This window comes from Hemicordylus capensis, chromosome 9, assembly GCF_027244095.1.
Source record: "Hemicordylus capensis ecotype Gifberg chromosome 9, rHemCap1.1.pri, whole genome shotgun sequence".
Classification (NCBI taxonomy): Eukaryota; Metazoa; Chordata; class Lepidosauria; order Squamata; family Cordylidae; genus Hemicordylus; species Hemicordylus capensis.
The window spans coordinates 18,342,075-18,362,315 of record NC_069665.1 but is presented as its reverse complement, the minus strand read 5'-3'; the positions used below and the strand labels follow the sequence as shown (position 1 = coordinate 18,362,315).

Genomic DNA, 20,241 nt, shown 5'->3' with positions numbered 1-20,241 from the left:
CTTTCACACAGTGGCCCACCAGATGCCTCCAAGAAGCCCACAGGCAGTGGGTGAGGGTTTGCCCTCTCTCCTGCTGTTGTTCCCCTGCAACTGGTATTTAGCAGCATCTTGCCTCTGAGGCTAAGCTGGAGGTGGCCTAAAGCCACCAGATTAATAACTATTGATAGACCTGTCCTCCATGAATTTGTCTAAGCCCCTTTCAAAGCCATCCAAGCTAGTGACCATCACCACATCCTGTGGCAGAAAATTCCATAAGTTAACTATGCACTGTGTGCAAAAGTACTTCCTTTTGCCAGTCCTGAATTTCCCGGACTTCAGCTTCATAGGATGACCCCTGGTTCTAGTGTTGTCCACTCTTTCTACTCCATGCACACTTTTATACACCTCTATCATGTCTCCCCAACTTCCTACAGGCAAAGTTTTGTCCTTCCAACCATCCCACACATCTGGGGAGCCTTCTTCTTCTTCTTCTTCTTCTTTTTCTATGTAAACCACTTTGAGAACATTTTTTGTTTAAAAGTAATAAGTCTCACCTCCCTGTGCCTACCTTTCCCTCAATCAACAAAAGAGATCCAAATTTTGAAAAAGCACTTGATTTTGCAAACATTGATCTGTAAGGCAATGTGCAGATTTGCCTAACACTGTAAGAATGGGTGCAATTTCTTGGGTTCAAAAAATTCCGATCGGGTCATTGTCTCCAGGATTGGACTCCACTGGCACCCTTTCTCATTTCTTTTGTTTTCCTCCAAGGAAGAACAAGAGTTATCAGCATAACATGACAGCTGTGAATAACTTTGTGCTTGTAGAAATAATTCATTCAAGAAGAGCAGGCCCTCAACTGGTACACACCAATCAGACTGACATTAATTTATACCAGCAGAAAGCCAGGGCTGTCAAGCCAAATGTTTCCATACTAGCTATCCTGCTGTGTATCTATCTGCTCTACACCCCATCAACTGACATCTGGCTCCAGGCCAAAGACAACCAGCACCATACCTGCATCATAGGTTGACTGACGTAAACCCAACCCGTGGTAGGGTTGACTTGGAAATATCTTGTTTTCCCACCAGCTGCAGAATACGTAACAGAGGCGTTTGAACCATAGTCGTCGTCATGGGCGGCCACTCGAAGGAAGCTAGTCCCAACATTTGTGTCTTCTCTCAGGAAGTCTGGGAAAGTGGATTTGACACCAGTTATTAACTCAATGATGCCACATCAAGTGGAAGAAATTTTTTCAGAACTGACATGGGTTACAGCTAAATCAGTACATATTTTGTTCTCATCAGTGTCAACATAATAGGCTGATCCCTTGGTTAAGAGAGGGGGAATTGGAAATGAGGATGGAATGGAATTCAATGCTTTCTCCAAGAAGCCTCTTCCCCAGTCATGCAAGGATTTCCTGCCCCACTCCCTTCCCACAAGGAGCCATGCAAATTTCACTGGCTTGAAATCCTGGTCAAAATGGGAACCCTGGTCAACACTAACCAGTGCTATAGACAGCAAAGGCTTAATCCTGAGCCATGCTTGAGGCCGATAACAGAAGAGCAGGAAAGGGGATTCACACTGGAAAGCAAAGAGGCTGGGTAGGGAGAGCAAACCACATTTTTAAAATTTATTTATATTATTTATGTATTTGATTTCTATACCGCCCTTCCAAAAATGGCTCATGGCGGTTGCCACAATGCCTGTATTGTTAGAACTTGACCACCAAATCAGAAACTATGGTTTGAAGTGCAATTCTGGTCTGGGGGACAATCGTAGTTTGGACATCCAAGTAAACCATGGTTCTCATAGTTTGGACATCACAGTAAACCATGGTTATCATAGTTTGGACATCACAGTAAACCATGGTTAGCAAGACACAGGAAATGGAGAAGGGAGCTATGCACAATGGCAGTGAAAGAGAAGAGGCTGATCCAGTTTGGATCAAGACCATGGCATAGGAGGAGGAGGAGTAGTAACTCCTTACCTCGACCCAGACTGGGCCCCCTGTTGTCACTTTTTGACAAAGAATAAAAAATATCCATTGGCATCAACAGGAGCATCTTTCTTAGAGCTGCCACAGAGGGAGATGACTTGGGTTATGACTAGAGTGGGGCAAATGGTTCTCCTCCCCATGCACCGCAGCCTTAATCTAAATCTGGGCCCTACGTGGCTGCAGTTTGCATTTCAAAAATCAAGCACATGGGTCCCAATCACACAATGGGCATATTGTCTACACCTATAGACAATCGAGGATGGAGCCGCAGCTCAGTGGCAGAGCATCTACTTTGCATGCAGGAAGTCCCTGGTCCAATCCCTGGCCTCTCTGGCATGGCTGAGAAAGACTCCTGCCTGAAACCTTGGGGAGATGCTGTGAGTCAAGAGTAGGTAATGCTGAGCTAGATGGACCAATGGTCTGACTCAGTAAACTGCCGCTTCCTATGTTCTTTCCAATGTCTAGTTTGCCCTAAGCTGAGCTAACACCCACCTTTTGTATTTTTTATTTATATCTATGTAAACTGCTTTGGGAACCTTGGTTGAAAAGCAGTATATAAATATTTGTCATATTCGTATTATTTATTTATTATTTATCTAGCTATCATTTTTGTATACCGCCTGATGTAAACATCCCTATTAATGAGAAGTAGCTGATCTATGATGGTGCATTTGCACATGGAGGTCACCACTGATGCTGCAGCCATCATCAAAAACATGAACCAGATCTTCACTTCACTTCGCCCACCCCTTTACACTAAAAAAAATAAATAAAATAAAAGATGCAGCTGTATGGAAGGTGGGGGAAGCAAACAAAAACCCAGAAACACACAAACACACACAAAGCTTAGACATCAGGTAAGCTCACACTCAGGGAACTGAAACGCTATCCAATGATTCACAATTACATTCATAGTAGGAGTTTTCAAATCTAGGGCTGTTATCATTGACATCCAAGATGGCGACATTGATCTGGCAGATCCCAATGAGAGGCTCTGCAGCCTGGTCCGTTGCTGTCACAGTGATAGGATGCTCTCTCTGCTTCTCTCGATCAAATATTTGAAGCGTTGTCAAGACACCTGGAAAGAAGATCAAATACAGAACAAATCTTAAAATGCAGCCCAGGAACACAGGAAGTTGCCTTATAGAGTCACACTATTGGTCCATCTAGCTCAGTATGCTCTACACCAGCTGATAGTGGCTCTCTGAGGTTTCAGGCAGGGATCTTTCCTACCCCTACCTGGAGAACCTGCCAGAGACTGAACCTGGGACCTTCTGCATGCAAAGCAGATGCTCTACCACTAAACTATGGCCCCATCTAGATCTATATTTCTCTTAGGCGTACCTGTCGCTAATCCCATGTGTGGCAGCTCTCTCGAGAGTTCGCAAACAATCTGCCAGCAGGGAAAGCAGAGGCAAGGTGGGAAACAAAATGGTAGCGGTGGGGGGCAGGCAGGAGAAAACAGAAACGGCAGCAGTGGGCAGGGGGAGACAATGGCAGGGGCAGGCATGCAAGAAAATGGCAGTGGGGGGAGGGCGGGCAGGCAGGGAAGAAAGCAGCAGCGGGCGGGCTGGGAAAGAAATTGGTGGCAGCAGTGGCAGGTGGGAAGGGAAAACTAGAGGTGCAGATGTTCTGCGCCCGGCCCAGCTAGTTCTCAGTATTTCATCATATTTCATTCAGAGACTGGAATGTAGGGGTTCACTGACCACTAATGACTCTGCATTAGTTATTGTTTATTTCCTCTAAAAGATCTCCAGATGGTTGGAAGAAGGGCAAAAAACAAAAGGGTACAATCCTGTGCTAAATTTACACTATCCAAAGCACCCTAATATTTTGGTGAAAACCCTCAGCTCTGGCAGATATTAGAAACATGCCACTGCCAAGGAGATATCGGGGTATGTCCTTTTTTTAAAAAAAGCATGTATGTTTCAAAAACAGATACACAGACATAATTAAAACATACAAAATAAATAAATAAACCCTTTATAAATAAATTCACAAATTCACCATTGAATTTACGCATGCTACAAAATCAGAAAGACCGTTTTAGACAACAGGCAGATAAATACAGAACTTTATGTAATTTCTCTTTATCCCATTAGAACAGATTTTTAACAGCCTTACAAAATATAAATCGCTGCAGTCTTTCTGGACCCTTATAGTTTAGTCTAACCATATTCCTAGAAAGGTATTGAGTTGAAGACGCTTTTTCCCCTGAGGGAGACCATTGGTCAAAACACAGTGGGCAATTGTCCCTTAATAAATTGCCACTTTTCTTATCAGCAGCTTAAAACTGGTCTCTTTCCCTTTCCCCCCTACCTTTGAGAAGTGCATGCTATCCAAGACAAAAGCATGCAAACTCTGCGTCAGATCCATTCTACAGAGGTATAGGATGCATGCAGGTATCGAGTTACGTTACTGTGTACTAGCCTTTAGTAGCCTACGCTACACCATTAGCAAAGGCTGCACAAATGTATAACCAGAAATCTTGTTGTTAAGTCTGAATGACAATCCATGTGTCAAAGATTAATTGGATGTGCCTTGTTCTTTGAACAAGCAATTTTGTGATGGTGTAGGTCTGCTCAGCTTAGATTCCAAGGTGTACTGCCTTGGGATGGATACACTCAGGAGCACATTTCTGTGGCTAGATAAAAGCCACAGACCTTCTCACCTATCATCCTTCCGCATTCATAAACTTCAAGAATTCATTTCCTGTGACTGACATTGTCTGAACAACCACTTCTTGCAAGCTCAGTCTCTAAGCATAAGTGACCTACATCCCTTGGAAGTAAAACAAGGCTTTGGAAACTAGTGGAAATGGTAGTTGTTTGAGTGAACACTTACTGGGGTCCCCAGGATGCCATTTGCTGGATGTCTTTCAAGTAAAAGCAAGCAAGAGGAGAGGAGAGCTGGTCTTCTGGTGGCAAACATGACTTGTCCCCTTAGCTAAGCAGGGTCTGGCCTGGTTGCATATGAATGGGAGACTCAACGTGTGAGCACTGGAAGATATTTTTCTCAGGGATGGAGCTGCTCTGGGAAGAGCAGAAGGTTTTCAAGTTCCCTCCCTGGCTTCTTCCAGATAGGGCTGAGAGAGATCCCTGCCTGCAACCTTGGAGAAGCCACTGCCAGTCTGTGCAGACAATACTGAGCTAGATGGACCAATGGTCTGACTCAGTATATGACAGCTTCCTATGTTCCCAAACTGTTGCTTGATCTTTAAGCTGCAATTTATCCAGTAGCGGCTGGTGTGGACGCCGCCAGTGGGGAGGGTGGGGAGAGGCACCTTTAAGCATAAATTAGAAGGTGCTTACCTCCGCTCCAGCTGTCCCTGCAAGCTGCTCCAAGCAGCAGTGTGCCACCCAGCACTCCAAGAAGCAGGGGATCAGCTCCACCAGTCACCTGGCCACCGGTGGGGGATTGGATCTGCAGAAGCCAGGTGAGTGGCAGAGCTGATCTCCCCCTGCAGGGAATGCAGGGTGGCATGCTGCTGCTTGGAATGGCTTGCAGGGCAGCTGGGGTGAAAATAAACACCTACTAATTCATGCTTAAAGGTGCCTCTCGTCGCCCCTGCACCAGCCGCTACTGAATGGATCCAACTCTTATGGGTCAAGTAGAACCCAACGGCACGAAGACTATATTTTTCAGAAGTTTCTGCAAGAGAGCAGAGGTACACAGTTGGGACAAAATGGCATCAGTTCAATTACATCATTGCATGCCCATGCAGCTGGCCATCTCTACACTAGGCACAAATCCAGCTGCACTCCAGCTGTGGATTATCACCTGTGTCAGGGTGAATGTTGAACGCAGGAAGGGCACCATCCCTGTGCATCAAGCCATATTTCACTCGGCCATTGGCTGCTTCATCTTCATCTGTTGCTTCAACTTGCAAGACAAATGTTCCCACGGGCTGATTCTCCAGCACAGATGCATGTTCGCGGTAATACTGACACTGGTGGAACAACAGGAAACATGCTTAAACACAATTTGACATTATGATGCAATCCAGTGGATTCAGGGGCATTACCCCAAAACCACAACCAAAATCACTTAACGAATAACATAAGGAGGTCATTCACGCAATCAAAAACTGTGTTCTACCCAGGTTTGGGAGCTCTGCTTGTGCTCTCAATTTTCGGCTGTGTGGAAGCAAGGAAAACCTGGGTAGAAGCGATTGTGTGGAAGCAAGGTAGGAGCAAAAGTTACTCAGGTTTTCCTCCTACCTTGCTTCCACACAATCACTTCTACCTAGGTTTTCCTCTTGCTTCCACACAACCAATAATTGGGAGCACACACAGCACCCAAACCTGGGTAGAACATAGTTTCTGTTTGCGTGAATGACCTCTCTGTATGTTTATCAGTGGTGGACAACCCTCTTGCTATGATTGAACTACAACTCCCATTATCCCCAGCCTCCAACAATTGCCTTGGGTTGGCCACACCTGCATTATACTCTTAACAACCCTGTAAGGTAGGTTAGGCTGAAGGATAGTGACTGGCCCAAGGTCATCCGGTGAGCTTCACAGCAGAGTGGGGTTTGGGGGTGAAGAGACAGTCTTGTAGTTGCAATCATGAATTGCCCCCTTTGCTAAGAAGGATTCACCTTGCTATGCATTTGGATGGTTGGCAACGTGTGAGTTCTGTCTGCTGAGGGGATGCAGCCATACTTCAGTGGTGGAGCATCTGTTGCATGCAGAAGGTTGCAGGTTTGATGCCTGGCTGGGGAAGACTCCTGCCTGAAACCTTGGAGTCTCACTGCCAGTGAGTGTAGGCAATACTGAGCTAAATGGACCAATGATGTGACTTGTTATAAAGCAGCTTCCTATGTTCTTATAAACCCGGTTTTTCCAAGTCCTAGTCCAGCTCTCTCACTGCTACACTGAACAAGAGCCTCCCAGATCTGCAAGCAAGTGGCAATTGCCGAGAAAATGCTCTTCTGGGGCTGAAGAAAACTACAACTGCACCTGTAAATTGAATGGTTTTTCTGAGCTATCAAGAACCTGTACAAAGGTGCAAAGCAGGATTTTGGATGGACTAGGCTGTGAGAATTTAAAAAGGGGGCACCGTACAGAATTCCAAAATTCTTCTTGGGGCTAATCACACTATCATTTTTGTTACTCAGTGCATTTTTGGAAGATTACCCTAGACACAGCAAGTTAGAATTCAAGGAGAATTCAAGGAGAAGCTGGAGCAATCACACAACTGATTCACTGCAGAGTGAAGAGAGCTCGAGTGAACTTGAGTGCATTAAAAATGAATGGAATTGGTTCTGTTGTTTGGTCTTTTCTTTCTCTCTTCCTCCCCCACGCCAAGGCTTGTCAGTAGTAATTTATTAAGATCAACTAGAATTAGAGCAAGCACAAACTTTCACAAAATAGATCTATCATTCTTCTTCACCTCTAGGTGGCAGAAGAAGTTTTAAGTCCTTCTTTTTGCAGTCCTGGGCCGCGGACGAGATACTGAGAATCCAGACTTCCATTTCCAATCAGATAAGCAGGGAGATCAGGAACTAGGCAGACAAGTATAGGGTCGTTTCTCACAATCAGGGACCTAGGTGGGAGGGCGCACAGGGAGGAAGGCTATAGAAGTTTACCTCCCACACAGACGACCAGGTCCCAGTTGCTAGGAGCACAGATTGCATTGCATGCCCAGATGATCTGCTACTGCCCAAGTCAGTGCAGAGTTGTGGGGGCTGGGCTGGGATTCATCATCCTGGCCCCCAGAAATCCCACAATGCACCGCATGACGACGGGCAGGCATCCCAGCAACTAGCAGGCAGTGTCTCAGAGCCAGCTGAAAGCCATTTAACTTACCATTCGACACAGTACATAAAACAGGGATAAGGGAGTGGTCACTTGACCTCATTTAACAGCTGGATTTCGTAGCCAAGTCTGCCGCCGAGGCACCGCTGGGAATCACATGGCTCCTGGCGGTTCTCACGGGCAGCCAAGCCCTGTCTTGGTTGCTCATGAGAACAGCCTCATACCGTAGAAAGGGACGAGGGTGAGTCTGTGTGAGTCAACTTGACAAAGAGTCAGACAGAGCACCAGGTCATGCTTTCAAAGCTGCTTCAAAGGTCATGCATGTTCTGCATGAAATTTTATTTATGTATTTATGGTTAAATGTATATACCGCCTTTCATTAAAACAATCCCAAGGCGGTTCTATGCAGAAAAGCACTTCTATGCCGGAAGAAATCTGGTAAATGCATTTAGGTTCTCAAGTGCATCGATTCAGAATTCTCTGTTTTTGCTACAGGTATGTATGCTGGGAACCCAGGGTTACCGATGGCTGCCTAGCACATCACATGCAGAAGCCATGTGAAACTCCAAGCTTTTTCCTACATTGAAGTGCTTCTCCCTAGTAAATCCATAAATGTCTGAAGCGGTTCTGAGGTCGTCTCTCTTGTTTGCACCACACGTACACGACACGCTGAAGTGGGAGATGATTCACCATTATGCTCTCTTAATGAAGGCAGGATGTTTACCTTCTGAAATATAGGCTTGTTATTGTTGACATCATCAACGTGTACAACGACCTGAGCAGTACTTGTAAGAGAGTGGGGTCCACCAGAGGCATTGTCATCTGTAGCCGTAACATTAAGGACATACTCAGGCCCTTGAAGCTTAGGAAGTGGGTTTGAGCGCAGGCGAATTAACCCTGTAAAAGCAAGAATTGTTTGTTTTTTTAAAACATATTTAAGCTTTAAATATCCTTGATTCCCTTTGCTGTTAATGGTGTCACAGAGGATTGAATCTGAAATGGAAAGACCTGAATCAAGCTCATGCTCAACTATAAAGCACATCGAGTGACTTTGGATTCATCACCAACTCCACAGGGCTGTTGTATATAACTCCAGTTATAGAACTGGAGAAGGTGCAGAAGAGGGTAACCAAGATGATCAGGGGCATAGAGCACCTTCCTTACAAGGCAAGGCTGCAACACCTGGGGCTTTTTAGTTTGGAAAAAAGACGACTAAAGGGAGACATGATAGAGGTCTATAAAATCATGCATGGTGTGGACAGAGATAAGTTTTTCTCCCCCTCTCATAACACTAGAAGCAGGGGTCATCCCATGAAACTGATTGCCAAGAAATTTAGGACCAACAAAAAGTACTTTTTCACACAAAGCATAATCAACTTGTGGAATTCTGTGCCACAAGATGTGGTGATCTTCTTCCAGAAAATGATATGGTGATGTCTTCCAAAAAATGTGGATGGCTTTAAGAGGGGTTTAGACAAATTCATGGAGGACAGGTCTATCAATGGCTACTAGTCTGAGGGCTATAGACAACCTCCAACCTCAGAGACAGGATGCCTCTAAATACCAGTTGCAGGGGAGTAACAGTAGGAGAGAGGGCATGGCCTCAGCTCCTGCCTGTGGGCTTCCCGGAGGCATCTGGTGGGCCACTGTGTGAAACAGGATGCTGGCCTAGATAGGCCTTGAACCTGATCCAAAAGGGATGTTCTTATGCTCTTAACTCCCATGCAGAATCGTTGTCAAGAACCAAGTGCTCTTCCTTAGAGAAAGAGTTGGATTAAAATATAATGAATGAAGGAGAGGTGAGCTGGTCTTGTGGTAGCAAGTATGACTTGTCCCCTAAGCTAAGCAGGGTCTGCCCTGGTTGCGTATGAATGGGAGACTTGATGTGTGAGCACTGCAAGATATTCCCCTCAGGGGATGAAGCCTCTGGGAAGAGCAGAAGGTTTCAAGTTCCCTCCCTGGCAGCATCTCCAAGATAGGGCTGAGAGAGATTCCTGCCTGCAACCTTGGAGGAGCCGCTGCCAGTCTGTGAAGACAATACTGAGCTAGATGGACCAATGGTCTGACTCAGTATATGGCAGTTTCCTATGTTCCTATGTATGATCAGCACCCATGAACCTTGGCTTTAAGCAAATTTCCCGAATGTTCAAATTACAAATGTATTAATATCATGCTGCCTCTAAATTCCAGACTACCTATGTTAGAAATTCCTTTTGAACAGAATCACATGGTGAAACCCTTCTCATCTGTACCACTTCAGGCTGCAGGTGGAGAAATTAGAAGTCTAATCCAGACAGGAATAGCTCCTTTAGCTCAGAAAGCTAGTGTGTCAGGGGGGAAAAGTACTAGCTTTGAAGTACTATCTTTCAGTTTGCTGGAATTTTTTTAATATACTGTATAGATGTAAGAGCACTGAAACACTATTTCCCACCAGTGGAGAACCCAAGGGTACATAGGAACATAGGAAGCTGCCATATACTGAGTCAAACCATTGGTCTATCTAGCTTTGGCATACACTTGATTATTGCAGTACTAATCATATAATAATCATACCATATATAATAAAATAAATATACGAATAGAAAACTCATCCAAAAAGACAACAATTTACTTTTTTGTAACATGCCTCTAAGAACTAACACTTTAGAAAAATAAACATATCTGCAAACCAAAGGTGATCGGAATTTATAAAGAATAAGGCAGTGCACCCAATTATAATTAGGGTTGGACAAATGTGCTTCTGTTTTGTGATCCTGTGTGAAGGGAACAGCAAGGCTGAAGTGGGAGGAAGTGACTGTCTGGGAGGGAAGAGCCAGGTCGGACAGCATTTCCTCCAACCTCAGTAAAGTGCTGGGTATGAGAGCCGGGTAGGACAGCACCCTCCGACCCAGCTCCTCTCTCCCAGATGATCACCCCCTCCATGTCCAACCTTGCTTTCCCCCACTCATGCACAATCACAAAATTGAAGTGAGCACAGCTCCTGAACTAGGAGGCAGTTCATAAATCATAAATAGGGTAGGGCTACCCTAGATTTTGGAATGCTCTCCCAGTGGCAATTCGCTCCTCAGACTCCATCACAGTTTTTAGAAAGCTTCTTAAATCTTGGCTTTTTACCCAGGCTTTTACATGACCATTTCTATGCTGCTTCTATGTGTGTTTTTATGCTTGTATTTTATAGTTTTTAAATTAGATATGTTTTATATTTTTAGCTTAATATTTTAATTGTCATTTTTATTGTATGTTTTTAACTTTTGTAAGCCGCCTTGGGGTTGTTTTTAACGAAAGGCGGTATAGAAATTCAACAATAAATAAATAAATAATAAATATATAGTACTGCCCTAATATTATAATTGTGTGAACTGCCTTCATATCTGGGAGGAGAGCTTGCCTTGTGGTAGGAAGCATGAATTGTCCTCTTTGCTAAGCAGAGTCTGCCCTGGTTTGCATTTGAATGGGAGACTACATGCATGAGCACTGTAAGATGCTCAGCCTAGGGGATGGGACGACTCCTGGGAAGAGCATTTGCATGCAGATGATTCAAAGTTCCCTCCCTGGCATCTCCAGATGGGGCTGAGAGAGACTCCTGCCTGCAGCCTTGGAGAAGCCGGTGCCAGTCTGCGAAGGCAATACTGAGCTAGATGGACCAGTGGTCTTGACTCAATAGAAGGCAGATTCCTATCTCCCCTAAGCAGGCAGCATTAACTTCATTTTGTGACACTGTGATACTGCACACTCCTGCACACAGCCTACCACTGCAAACTTCCACAGGCAGTATTTCAAGCAAGCATGTTATTTACTGCATCCCCACTCTGCTCCTCTAAAGAGAGCAAAGCTGACAAGACACTTCGAGGAGGCCCTGCTTCGTGGGTCTCAGGGCACGGCCATGCCACTTGATGTAGGTCATACAAGGGCTGGCACAGGCAGAAATACACAAAGTTTGTTGTTGTTTTAAAAGCAAACCAAACTCCAGCTATTAGGAAAGCTGCAACGAACAGATGTCATTCTTTCTGCACCCACACTGTCCCATTGTGTCTATTATTTATCCAGCATAATGAAAGCTGTCATTTGCAAATGGATCGTGGTTACATGACAAGTGCCACTCACTCCCCTTGCAAAGGCCATGTCTTTGCCGCTTGCTTTTGACAGATGTCTCAGCTTCACCTTGGCATTCCACTGACAGTACTGCCTTAAACTAAAACTGCCCAAGGAGACAGTAGATTTAAGGGGTGGAGCCTATCAACCAAGCCAAATCATTACTGAAAAACAACTTTCAGAAAAAGGGAGGAAAAACATGCTACCATCCCCATAAAAGCTAAAAACTTAAAATCAGTGACCAAGGTAATTTTTTTTAATAGAGGGACTGTGTTAAATCTGTTGGAGCAAGAACTAGAGTGCCATATGGCTCCTGAAAGGCAAACAGGTTTATTCTTGAGCTGGTCTTGTGGTAACGAGCATGGATTGTGCTCATTTGCTAAGCAGGGTCTGCCCTGGCTTGCATTTGGATGGGTGACTGCATGAGAGCACCATCTGCTGTAAGATATTCCCCTTAGGGGATGGGGCCACAGCTCAATTGAAGAGTACCTGCATGCTTGCATACAGAAGGTCCCAGGTTCACTTCCTGGCATCTCCAGTTAGGGCCGGGAGACACTCCTGCCTGAATCCTTGGAGAGTTGCTGCCAGTCAGTATAGACAATACTGAGCTAGATGGACCAACAGTCCAGCTCAGTATAAAAGAGCTTCCTATGTTCCTATATCAACTTTAATAGGTTCAAGTCTATTTCCTTAAGTGCAATTCTTCAGCAAATCAGATTATTTCCTCTCCCCGCACACCCCAATTCCTATTTACATATTTGCTCTACGAACTGTTACCAGGGCTGTCCATTCAGCACCACCTCATTTCTGGCGGAAACATCTGCTGGATGCCCCAAAATAACAGGAACTCTAAACTGGGTCTGGGGCAGATGAGCCCTCTTAAGTTTAACCTGTTGTGGTTTTGAGCAAGATACAGTGGAAAGCGCTCACAAGAACTACTAGGGCAGGACCTCTGGCACTGGACACAGCTGTACAAGGTCACTGCAGCATCCAAGGACTCTGGAAAAGATGTTGACAAAATATCCTGTGGTGCCTGGACACTGCAGTGAGCATGTGGATCAGTGAGCGAGGCGTCTGCCATTTTGGGAGCCCTTTTGATCACCTCCTCCAACCCCAGTAAATCTGGGAGAAGGGACTGAAGAAATGACCCTGGGGCACACTGAAGGCTGGAACAGAGACGCTTTGGATCTGGTCAGAGATGGATTGGGGGTGGGGGACTCAATTACCCGGCCGACTGAGCAAAGCAGCACCTTTTAAAGTGGCAATTCTTTATATTTAGCAGTGGGAGAGAAACTGGCCGTAGCCCACCCTAGCACAGCATTCCTGTTGCTGGTGTCTATTTTACGTTTCTTTTTAGATAATGAGCCCTTTGGGGACAGGGGACCATCTTATTTATTTATTACTTATTTTTCTATGTAAGCCGCTTTGGAAACTTCTGTTGGCAATCGGTATATAAATAGCAGTAGTATAGTAATATGCTACTAACTAACTACTAACTAACCCCTGCTAACTTGGCAAAGAGGCAACTTTTACCGTGGTGATTCTCTTTATTTAGCAGGGGGAGAGTAACTGGCCCTATCCACCCCCAGCACAGTACTTCCTCCAGTGGCTGTTGCTGGTGTCTGTCTTATGTTTCTTTTTAGATTGTGAGCCCTTTGGGGACAGGGAGCCATCTTATTTACTTATTATTTCTCTGTGTAAACTGCCCTGAGCCATTTTTGGAAGGGCAGTACAGAAATCGAATGAATGAATGATAGACTCCAAAAACCCAGCATCTGAATCCCACCCCACCCCTGATTTTAGAGTTCATCACATCTCCAATTCTATTGCCTAGAAAAAAGGCACAGTGATATCCAGTCTTGCAGTACAGAAGTCAATCAGTATTGTTACGACCTATATTTATATACCACTTTTCAACAAAGAATTCTCAAAGCAGTTTACAAAGAAAGAAATTGGTTCCATGTCCCAAGAGGGCTTACAATCTTAAATGAAACTCAAGGGAGAGAGTCCAGCTACAGCCACTGGAGGGATGCTGTGCTGGGGCTGGATACGGATAGTTGCTCTCCCCCTGTAAAATATAAGAAAACCACCACTTGAAGAAGGTACCTCTTTGCTCAGTTAGCAGCAGTAGAACAACAGAGGCTAAATGGCTTAAACACCAGTGAAATAATTTATATCACTGGCAGTTTTAGCTTAACATCTGCAGTATTGGTTCAGTATATGAGGCCAATGCAGATCTGCAACATAAAGAAAGTCATAAAGGGGCACAGGATGCTGTAATCTAGAAAAGAGATCTGTCTGAGATAACACCTTGTATAATAATTTGATGGCATCTTTTTCTGGGACATTTCTGAAATACATTCAGACTGGAACATGAATATTTCAAAAGTACTATTTGCACTGAAATTAAATTTTCATGATAAGTGAACCCCTAAGACAGATCAAACGAAGAGAAGGACAGATCTGTGGCATCTTATTTACTTGTGATTAGCTTTCCGACTCAGGAGAGCACAGGAAGCCAGGGAAAAAATTTGACTGCAGTTAAATTAGGCAAAGCCATCAGAGTAACTCCAAATACACAACACAACTTACTCTTGTTTTGGTAACTCTTAACAGCTGGAGTCCCACTGATTTCACTTAATAGATCGGTTGCTCAAAGCCAAGGGATGAAGTACCTTTTGCTAGGAGCGTAAATTTGGGGATTCTGCATTAACTAACACACATACACACCTATGTACTTTATAGCCATATTAATTTAAACAATTGGGAATTCTTGAGTTGGAAACAGTTTGAGGATTTCTGTGTAGGATTTCAACTTAACGTCTAACACAGAGCCAGTCCAAAGAGGTTTTGAACAAAATGAAATGCTCTTTTAATCTCATGACTGAAAACCATGAGACATGGGAAAGGTACACAGGACTGAATCCAATGGTGCCTTTCTACACACAGAAGACAACCTTCCCTCCTGAACAAGCAGATGCATGAGAACTGCTATAGACCCTACAGGGCAGATCACATGATCGATACTTGGGTAGCAAAGAAGTGTCCTACCCAAGTTCAGGAGCTGTGAGAACTCCCATTTTGTGATTGTGGGTGTAAATAAAGGTAGGAGGCAGGGAGCTTGAATGTTTGCTAAACTGAGCACGTCTTACTCCAATGTTTGCTCAGCTGAGCACGTCTTACTCCAATTATGAACAAACTCTAATATGGTCAAGGAGGATTGCTGGTCTTGTGGTAAAGTAAAGTAAAGTTGTGCCATTGAGTCGGTGTCGACTCCTAGTGACCACAGAGCCATGTGGTTTTCTTTTGGTAGAATACAGGAGGGGTTTACCATTGCCATCTCGCATGTAGTATGAGATGATGCCTTTCAGCATCTTCCTATATCACTGCTGCCCGATACTGGTGTTTCCCATAGTCTGGAAAACATACCAGTCGGCATTCAAACCAGCAACCTCTTACTTCCTAGGCAAGTTACTTCTCCTCTGAACCATTAGGTGGCTTGGAAGCAAGCATGAATTGTCCCCTTTGCTAAGCAGGGTCCACTCTGGTTGCATTTGAATGGGAGACCACATGTGTGAGCACTTTAAGATATTCCCCTTAGGGGAAGGGACTTTCTCTGGGGAAAACAGAAGGTTCCAAGTTCCCTCTCTCACAGCATTTTCTAGAAATAGCTGAGAGAGACTCCTGCCTGCAACCTTGGAGAAGCCGCTGCCAGTCTGTGTAGATAATACTGTGTTAGATGGACCCAGGGTCTGACTCAGTTTAAGGCAGCTTCCTATGTTCCCAGATTCTGTCCCCAGCTTCAGAACAGGCAGGAAGAAAATCATTCTACCCAGAAGGAACTTGGCAAATTATCAAGTTCCCTGTCTCCAACCTGGTTTCACACTCACACATGATTTAAAAAAACAGGAGCACACACAGCTCCCAAACTTTGGCGGACACTTGTCCTATGCACGCACTGGTTGTGTGAACTGTCCTTATCTGTTACAGAATTGTGTGAAGTCTTATGCAAGGGTAGCAGAATGGCACTGGCAACTCTCTTCCTTCTACTCACCGTTCTTGGGATCCACCCATCATGTTTACATGCACCAGTGTCTCTTGTGAATTTGAATTTGTATTTCAGGCTCACTTCTACAGATTAAACACTTAAACTACCATATTTGAGAGGGCCACGTGCACATCTGCCATGGGCCACCATGTTTATTGCCCCTAAATGTCACATAATTGTGGAAGCAGCAAAGCCTGGGTACCCACAAACCCAGATCCAATCAAGGATATTGTCACAGGACACTCTTGCATCAGATCGCATCTGCTTCCCCAGCACCACCTTTAAAAAAAAGTTAATGGAATTCTGGTTTAATGTAATTGCACCAGGGAAACAGCAGAAGCGGTAGATACTCTTGACACAAGAACTCATTTGTGCATGAAGGTTGTTTTTCTAAAATACTGTCTGTTCTTTTTGGCCTTCATCAGCTAAAGTTACTGAAAATATGCATCTTCCTCCTCTCCAGACAAACTATTTGCATAATAGGGATGATTCCTTTCAAGGCATTTGTCTCAAAACTCCGATAATTCACATATCTGAAATAGCAGGGAGGTTTTTGATTCTCATTAAGTTACACTCCTCTATCCTAATTTCATTTCCTCTGTCAGTTCTGTTGGTTTCGGTGGGGCTTACTTCCAAAGACGTATGCTTAGATTTGAAATCTTAAAAACTGCTGAGAATTCACAATATCCACTGGAGATTCCATCTAGGTTTTCTTCCCCCTGGTGAGCTTCACTACTGTTCATTTAAGCACACTAACCGAGAAATTAACTTGCTACTGAAATCAACAACACTTTCAAGTAAATGTGTCAGGGCAATGGCTGGGAGTGTACAGAATTAGCATAACCATGAAGATTTTTTTGCTAAGCATTTTCGCAAGAGCGGGCGGGCAGGAAGGGGGGAATATGACAGGATAACTTAACTACTTAATATGTGATGGTGTCCTAGTTTTCCTTCCTTTTGAAATGGGCAATAGAACCCTAAGTGTTCCCCCAGGAGACTTCCGAAAGAACACAAACATTGCTGAAGATGGAGATGTGGGTGTGGAATATTGTCAAGACAAATGTGTGCATTCAGGATACCAAGTATCAGGGATTTGCTGAGACATAAGCAGCATAGCAAGATCTGGAAGCTGGAAAATATGCTTGGTGGGATTAGCATCAGCAAAACCCAAGGCAGACAAGAAAGATTCAGGCAGACAGACACAAATGGAACACGATTCAGGACATAATAACAGGTGCCAGAAGAGGAACTAACAGAAGGGACAGGACAGGCAGGGAGAACGAGAAAGGAAAGGAACAAAGAAGCACAAAGGTCGTACAAACGAGCAGCAGAAAGAGGCTTACGGGCATGTAGAGCAGGTTTGCAGGCACATGTCAGCCCGCACAAATCAGCTCCCTCAAAAGAGAGTACCCTCACTTTTCCACCCAAGTCTTAACCCAGGTTGGAGGGGGAAAGGAGCCCCCATACCTCAGTCTGCTACTTGTGTGCAAAGATCACTGTTAAAACTGTTCCCAGGCAGCCAGTGGCCATCTTTATCATAGAGTTCTGTGGCTGGAGGGCTGCTGTACTGAGGACTGCCTGTCTGCTGTATGCACAAAGCACTGTGGGATAGCCTGGAGGACCCAGCTCTGTTTTCTCCATACTGGGGCACACGCCGGCCTGATTGTCTGTAAAGTGAGTGCAGAGAGCCTAAGGGAAGATCTGCTCATTTCTGGGGATCGGAATAGGAGCTCCTCCCTCCCTCAAATCACCCCCAGATGACCGTGTGTGTTAGAGAGCTTGGAGGGGAGATTTCTGAATCTACCCCAACTACAGCAGAAGTGCACAGGTAAGGGGAGCACTGCTAATTAACATTGTCTGGAGACATGGAGTTAAAGTTCTAAATAAAGTAATTTATTTAGGAAATCCATCAGGGAGATAGATAAGCCTAAACGTTTAGCTGCTAGCTACATACAGGAAGAGGGAAAGGGACAAGATGGAAGTCTCTCTCTCTCCAGGTGAGAGAATGAAACCAGAGACTATCAAAGGGGAATCAGCGTAGAGAAAGCGTAGTCAGAGAGGGGATTCCCTGGCTCACTATCCCCACCCACAGTGTCCCTAGTGGTCAATATAGTGTTGCTGGTGCTAAGAGTCGACGCCACCATCAGGAGCTCCATCTCCAACAGTGTGAAAGGCCTTCAAGGCCAACATCCAGACTAAAACACTGTGCTATTGCAATGGACAAAGATGAGTACACATCAGAAGGTCACACAGCTGAGTAAATGCTCAAAACTGCGTGACGTCTTGTGTTCTCAGTCCATCTCCACTAGTGTTGTGCTGGTGGAACAAGAAGCACAGACAGCCCTGCAACATATATGGACCAAGGAAGAGGCTCCACGGGAGGCTGTGCACCCTGTTGTCCAAGCACCCGCTGTTGCATCAGCGCAACACTAGTCTGGGACTCAAGTTCCCAGTTTAGCAGAACTAGTTGTGCCACATCCTTGCACTGCTACCATTACAAATGTTTACACACTGCTTTTCAGCCAAAGTTCTCAAAATGGGTTACATAGGAAAATGATAAACAAGTAAAGATGGACCCCTGTCCCAAAAGGGCTCACAAGGTAAAAAGAAACCTCAGGTAGACACCAGCAACCACCACCGGAAGGAAGTTGTGTTGCGGTTGGATAGGGACAGTTGCTCTCCCCCTGCTAAATATAAGAGAATTGCCACTTTAAAAGGTGCCTCTTTGCTTGGGTAGCATTAGTGTGGATGTCAGCCACGTGTTTCAAGAGGAAAGCACCGCCAAGGAGAAGTTTAAAAAACCTGTGGTCAAGGCGGTCATCAGCCTCTTCCTACTTCCTTCTTTATGGCATGCTGGGAAACTGGAGCCAATTAATAATAATAATAATAATAATAATAATAATAATAATAATAATAATAATTACAACAAAGAGATGCTCAAACAGTCTCTGTTGTGCTTTGAATACCATTCATTAGGTTACAGATGAGAAGCAAGTCCTGACACCAAGGAAAACTACCAACATTAAATGGATGTGAGATACCCATCTATTTAGAGATGAGAAAACAGAGATGCCCAAGATGTGCTTTGGACAGAGGCCACACTCCATTTCTAGTCGTGCCCAACTACTTGTAACTGCAGATCTAAGATGATTAGCGAAATCACACTATTACCTTTCTGAGAGTCAATAACAAAGTTTCCCTTTTGATTCCCTCCAGTAATGCTGTAAGAAACACCATCTCCATCAGGATCTATAGCATGAACTGTGGCAATCAGTGTGTTGGGACCTGCATCTTCAGAAACGAAACTCCTGTAGCTGTCAAACACAAGAACGTTTGGTGTGATTGCAGAAACAGAGTAAAGGAAACAAAGCTCAAATATCAAATGCAATGGAATGATATCGCTGGTGGTCACCCTTTTTAGCAAAAAGGTGGTGGGGGGGGGAGAATGCTTTATTACACCTCTGTATTTAGGTTGTCATGTTAGGAACAGGCCGTAGGTAGCTATTTCTTATGTGCTGGCATAGCATAGTGGACAAGAGTCTGACCTACAGATCAACACTTCCCTGGTCCTCCAAATCCCACTTCTGTCATGAACTCACTATATGCCAAGCCATTCCCTCTCAGTCAGACCACTGGTCCATCTAGCTCAGTACTGTCTACACCAACTGGCAGTGGCTCTCCAAGGCTCCAGGAAGGAATATCCCTCCCAGCCCTAACTGGAGATGCTGCTCTACCACTGAGCTGAGACCCCATCGGCCATCGTCAATCACCCATCATTCTAGTCCTGCACAAGTCATGGCTTCGTGTTACGTCTCAACCAAATCACTATACTACATTAAGATGCTAATTTCACAAAACACTGTGAAACACTGAACCCAGCCACTCTTTCTTAATGTGCTGAGTTCACAAAACTCCATGCTGGCAACCCCATGCTGGCAATGCAGATCCTGGAAACTGCCATGTGGCAATAAAAAATAATCAAACATCATCTGAAGCCTTAATAATGTTGAAGATGGAGTTCCAGTGCATCGACCTTTTGCACCAACTATCCTAATGACCACTAGGGGCATTGGGAGTAGAGACAGTGAGTCAGGGTCTCCTATCTGTCCCTACTCTATAATCGGATGCTGGACTAGACAGGCCTTGGGCCCGATCCAGCAGGGCTGTTCTTATGTTCTAACCCCTGAATTAACTCTTCAGCACTTCCTGTGCTCAATCACAATCCTTCCTTTCCTCCTAGAGAGTAGATGGAAACATCTCTCTCTCTCTCTCTCTCTCTCTCTCTCTCTCTCTCTCTCTCTCCCTCTCCTTCCTTACCTATTCATTATGTAGTCCTTTAGATTAGGATTAGGTCTTTCCTATCC

General features: G+C 44.7%; 1 protein-coding gene across 1 annotated transcript in view; it reads right to left on the bottom strand.

The window, feature by feature from the left end:
- Positions 1-20,241, bottom strand: part of LOC128334480 (neural-cadherin-like) — a 121,724-nt gene that overhangs the window by 54,310 nt on the left and 47,173 nt on the right. Inside the window, exons 7-11 of the mRNA XM_053271345.1 lie at positions 19,049-19,191; positions 8,462-8,634; positions 5,759-5,927; positions 2,886-3,056; positions 997-1,169 (exon numbers count right to left, since the gene is read on the bottom strand). Of these exons, the coding sequence (XP_053127320.1) occupies positions 997-1,169; positions 2,886-3,056; positions 5,759-5,927; positions 8,462-8,634; positions 19,049-19,191 (829 nt within the window). The remainder of the gene's footprint in view (positions 1-996; positions 1,170-2,885; positions 3,057-5,758; positions 5,928-8,461; positions 8,635-19,048; positions 19,192-20,241) is intronic.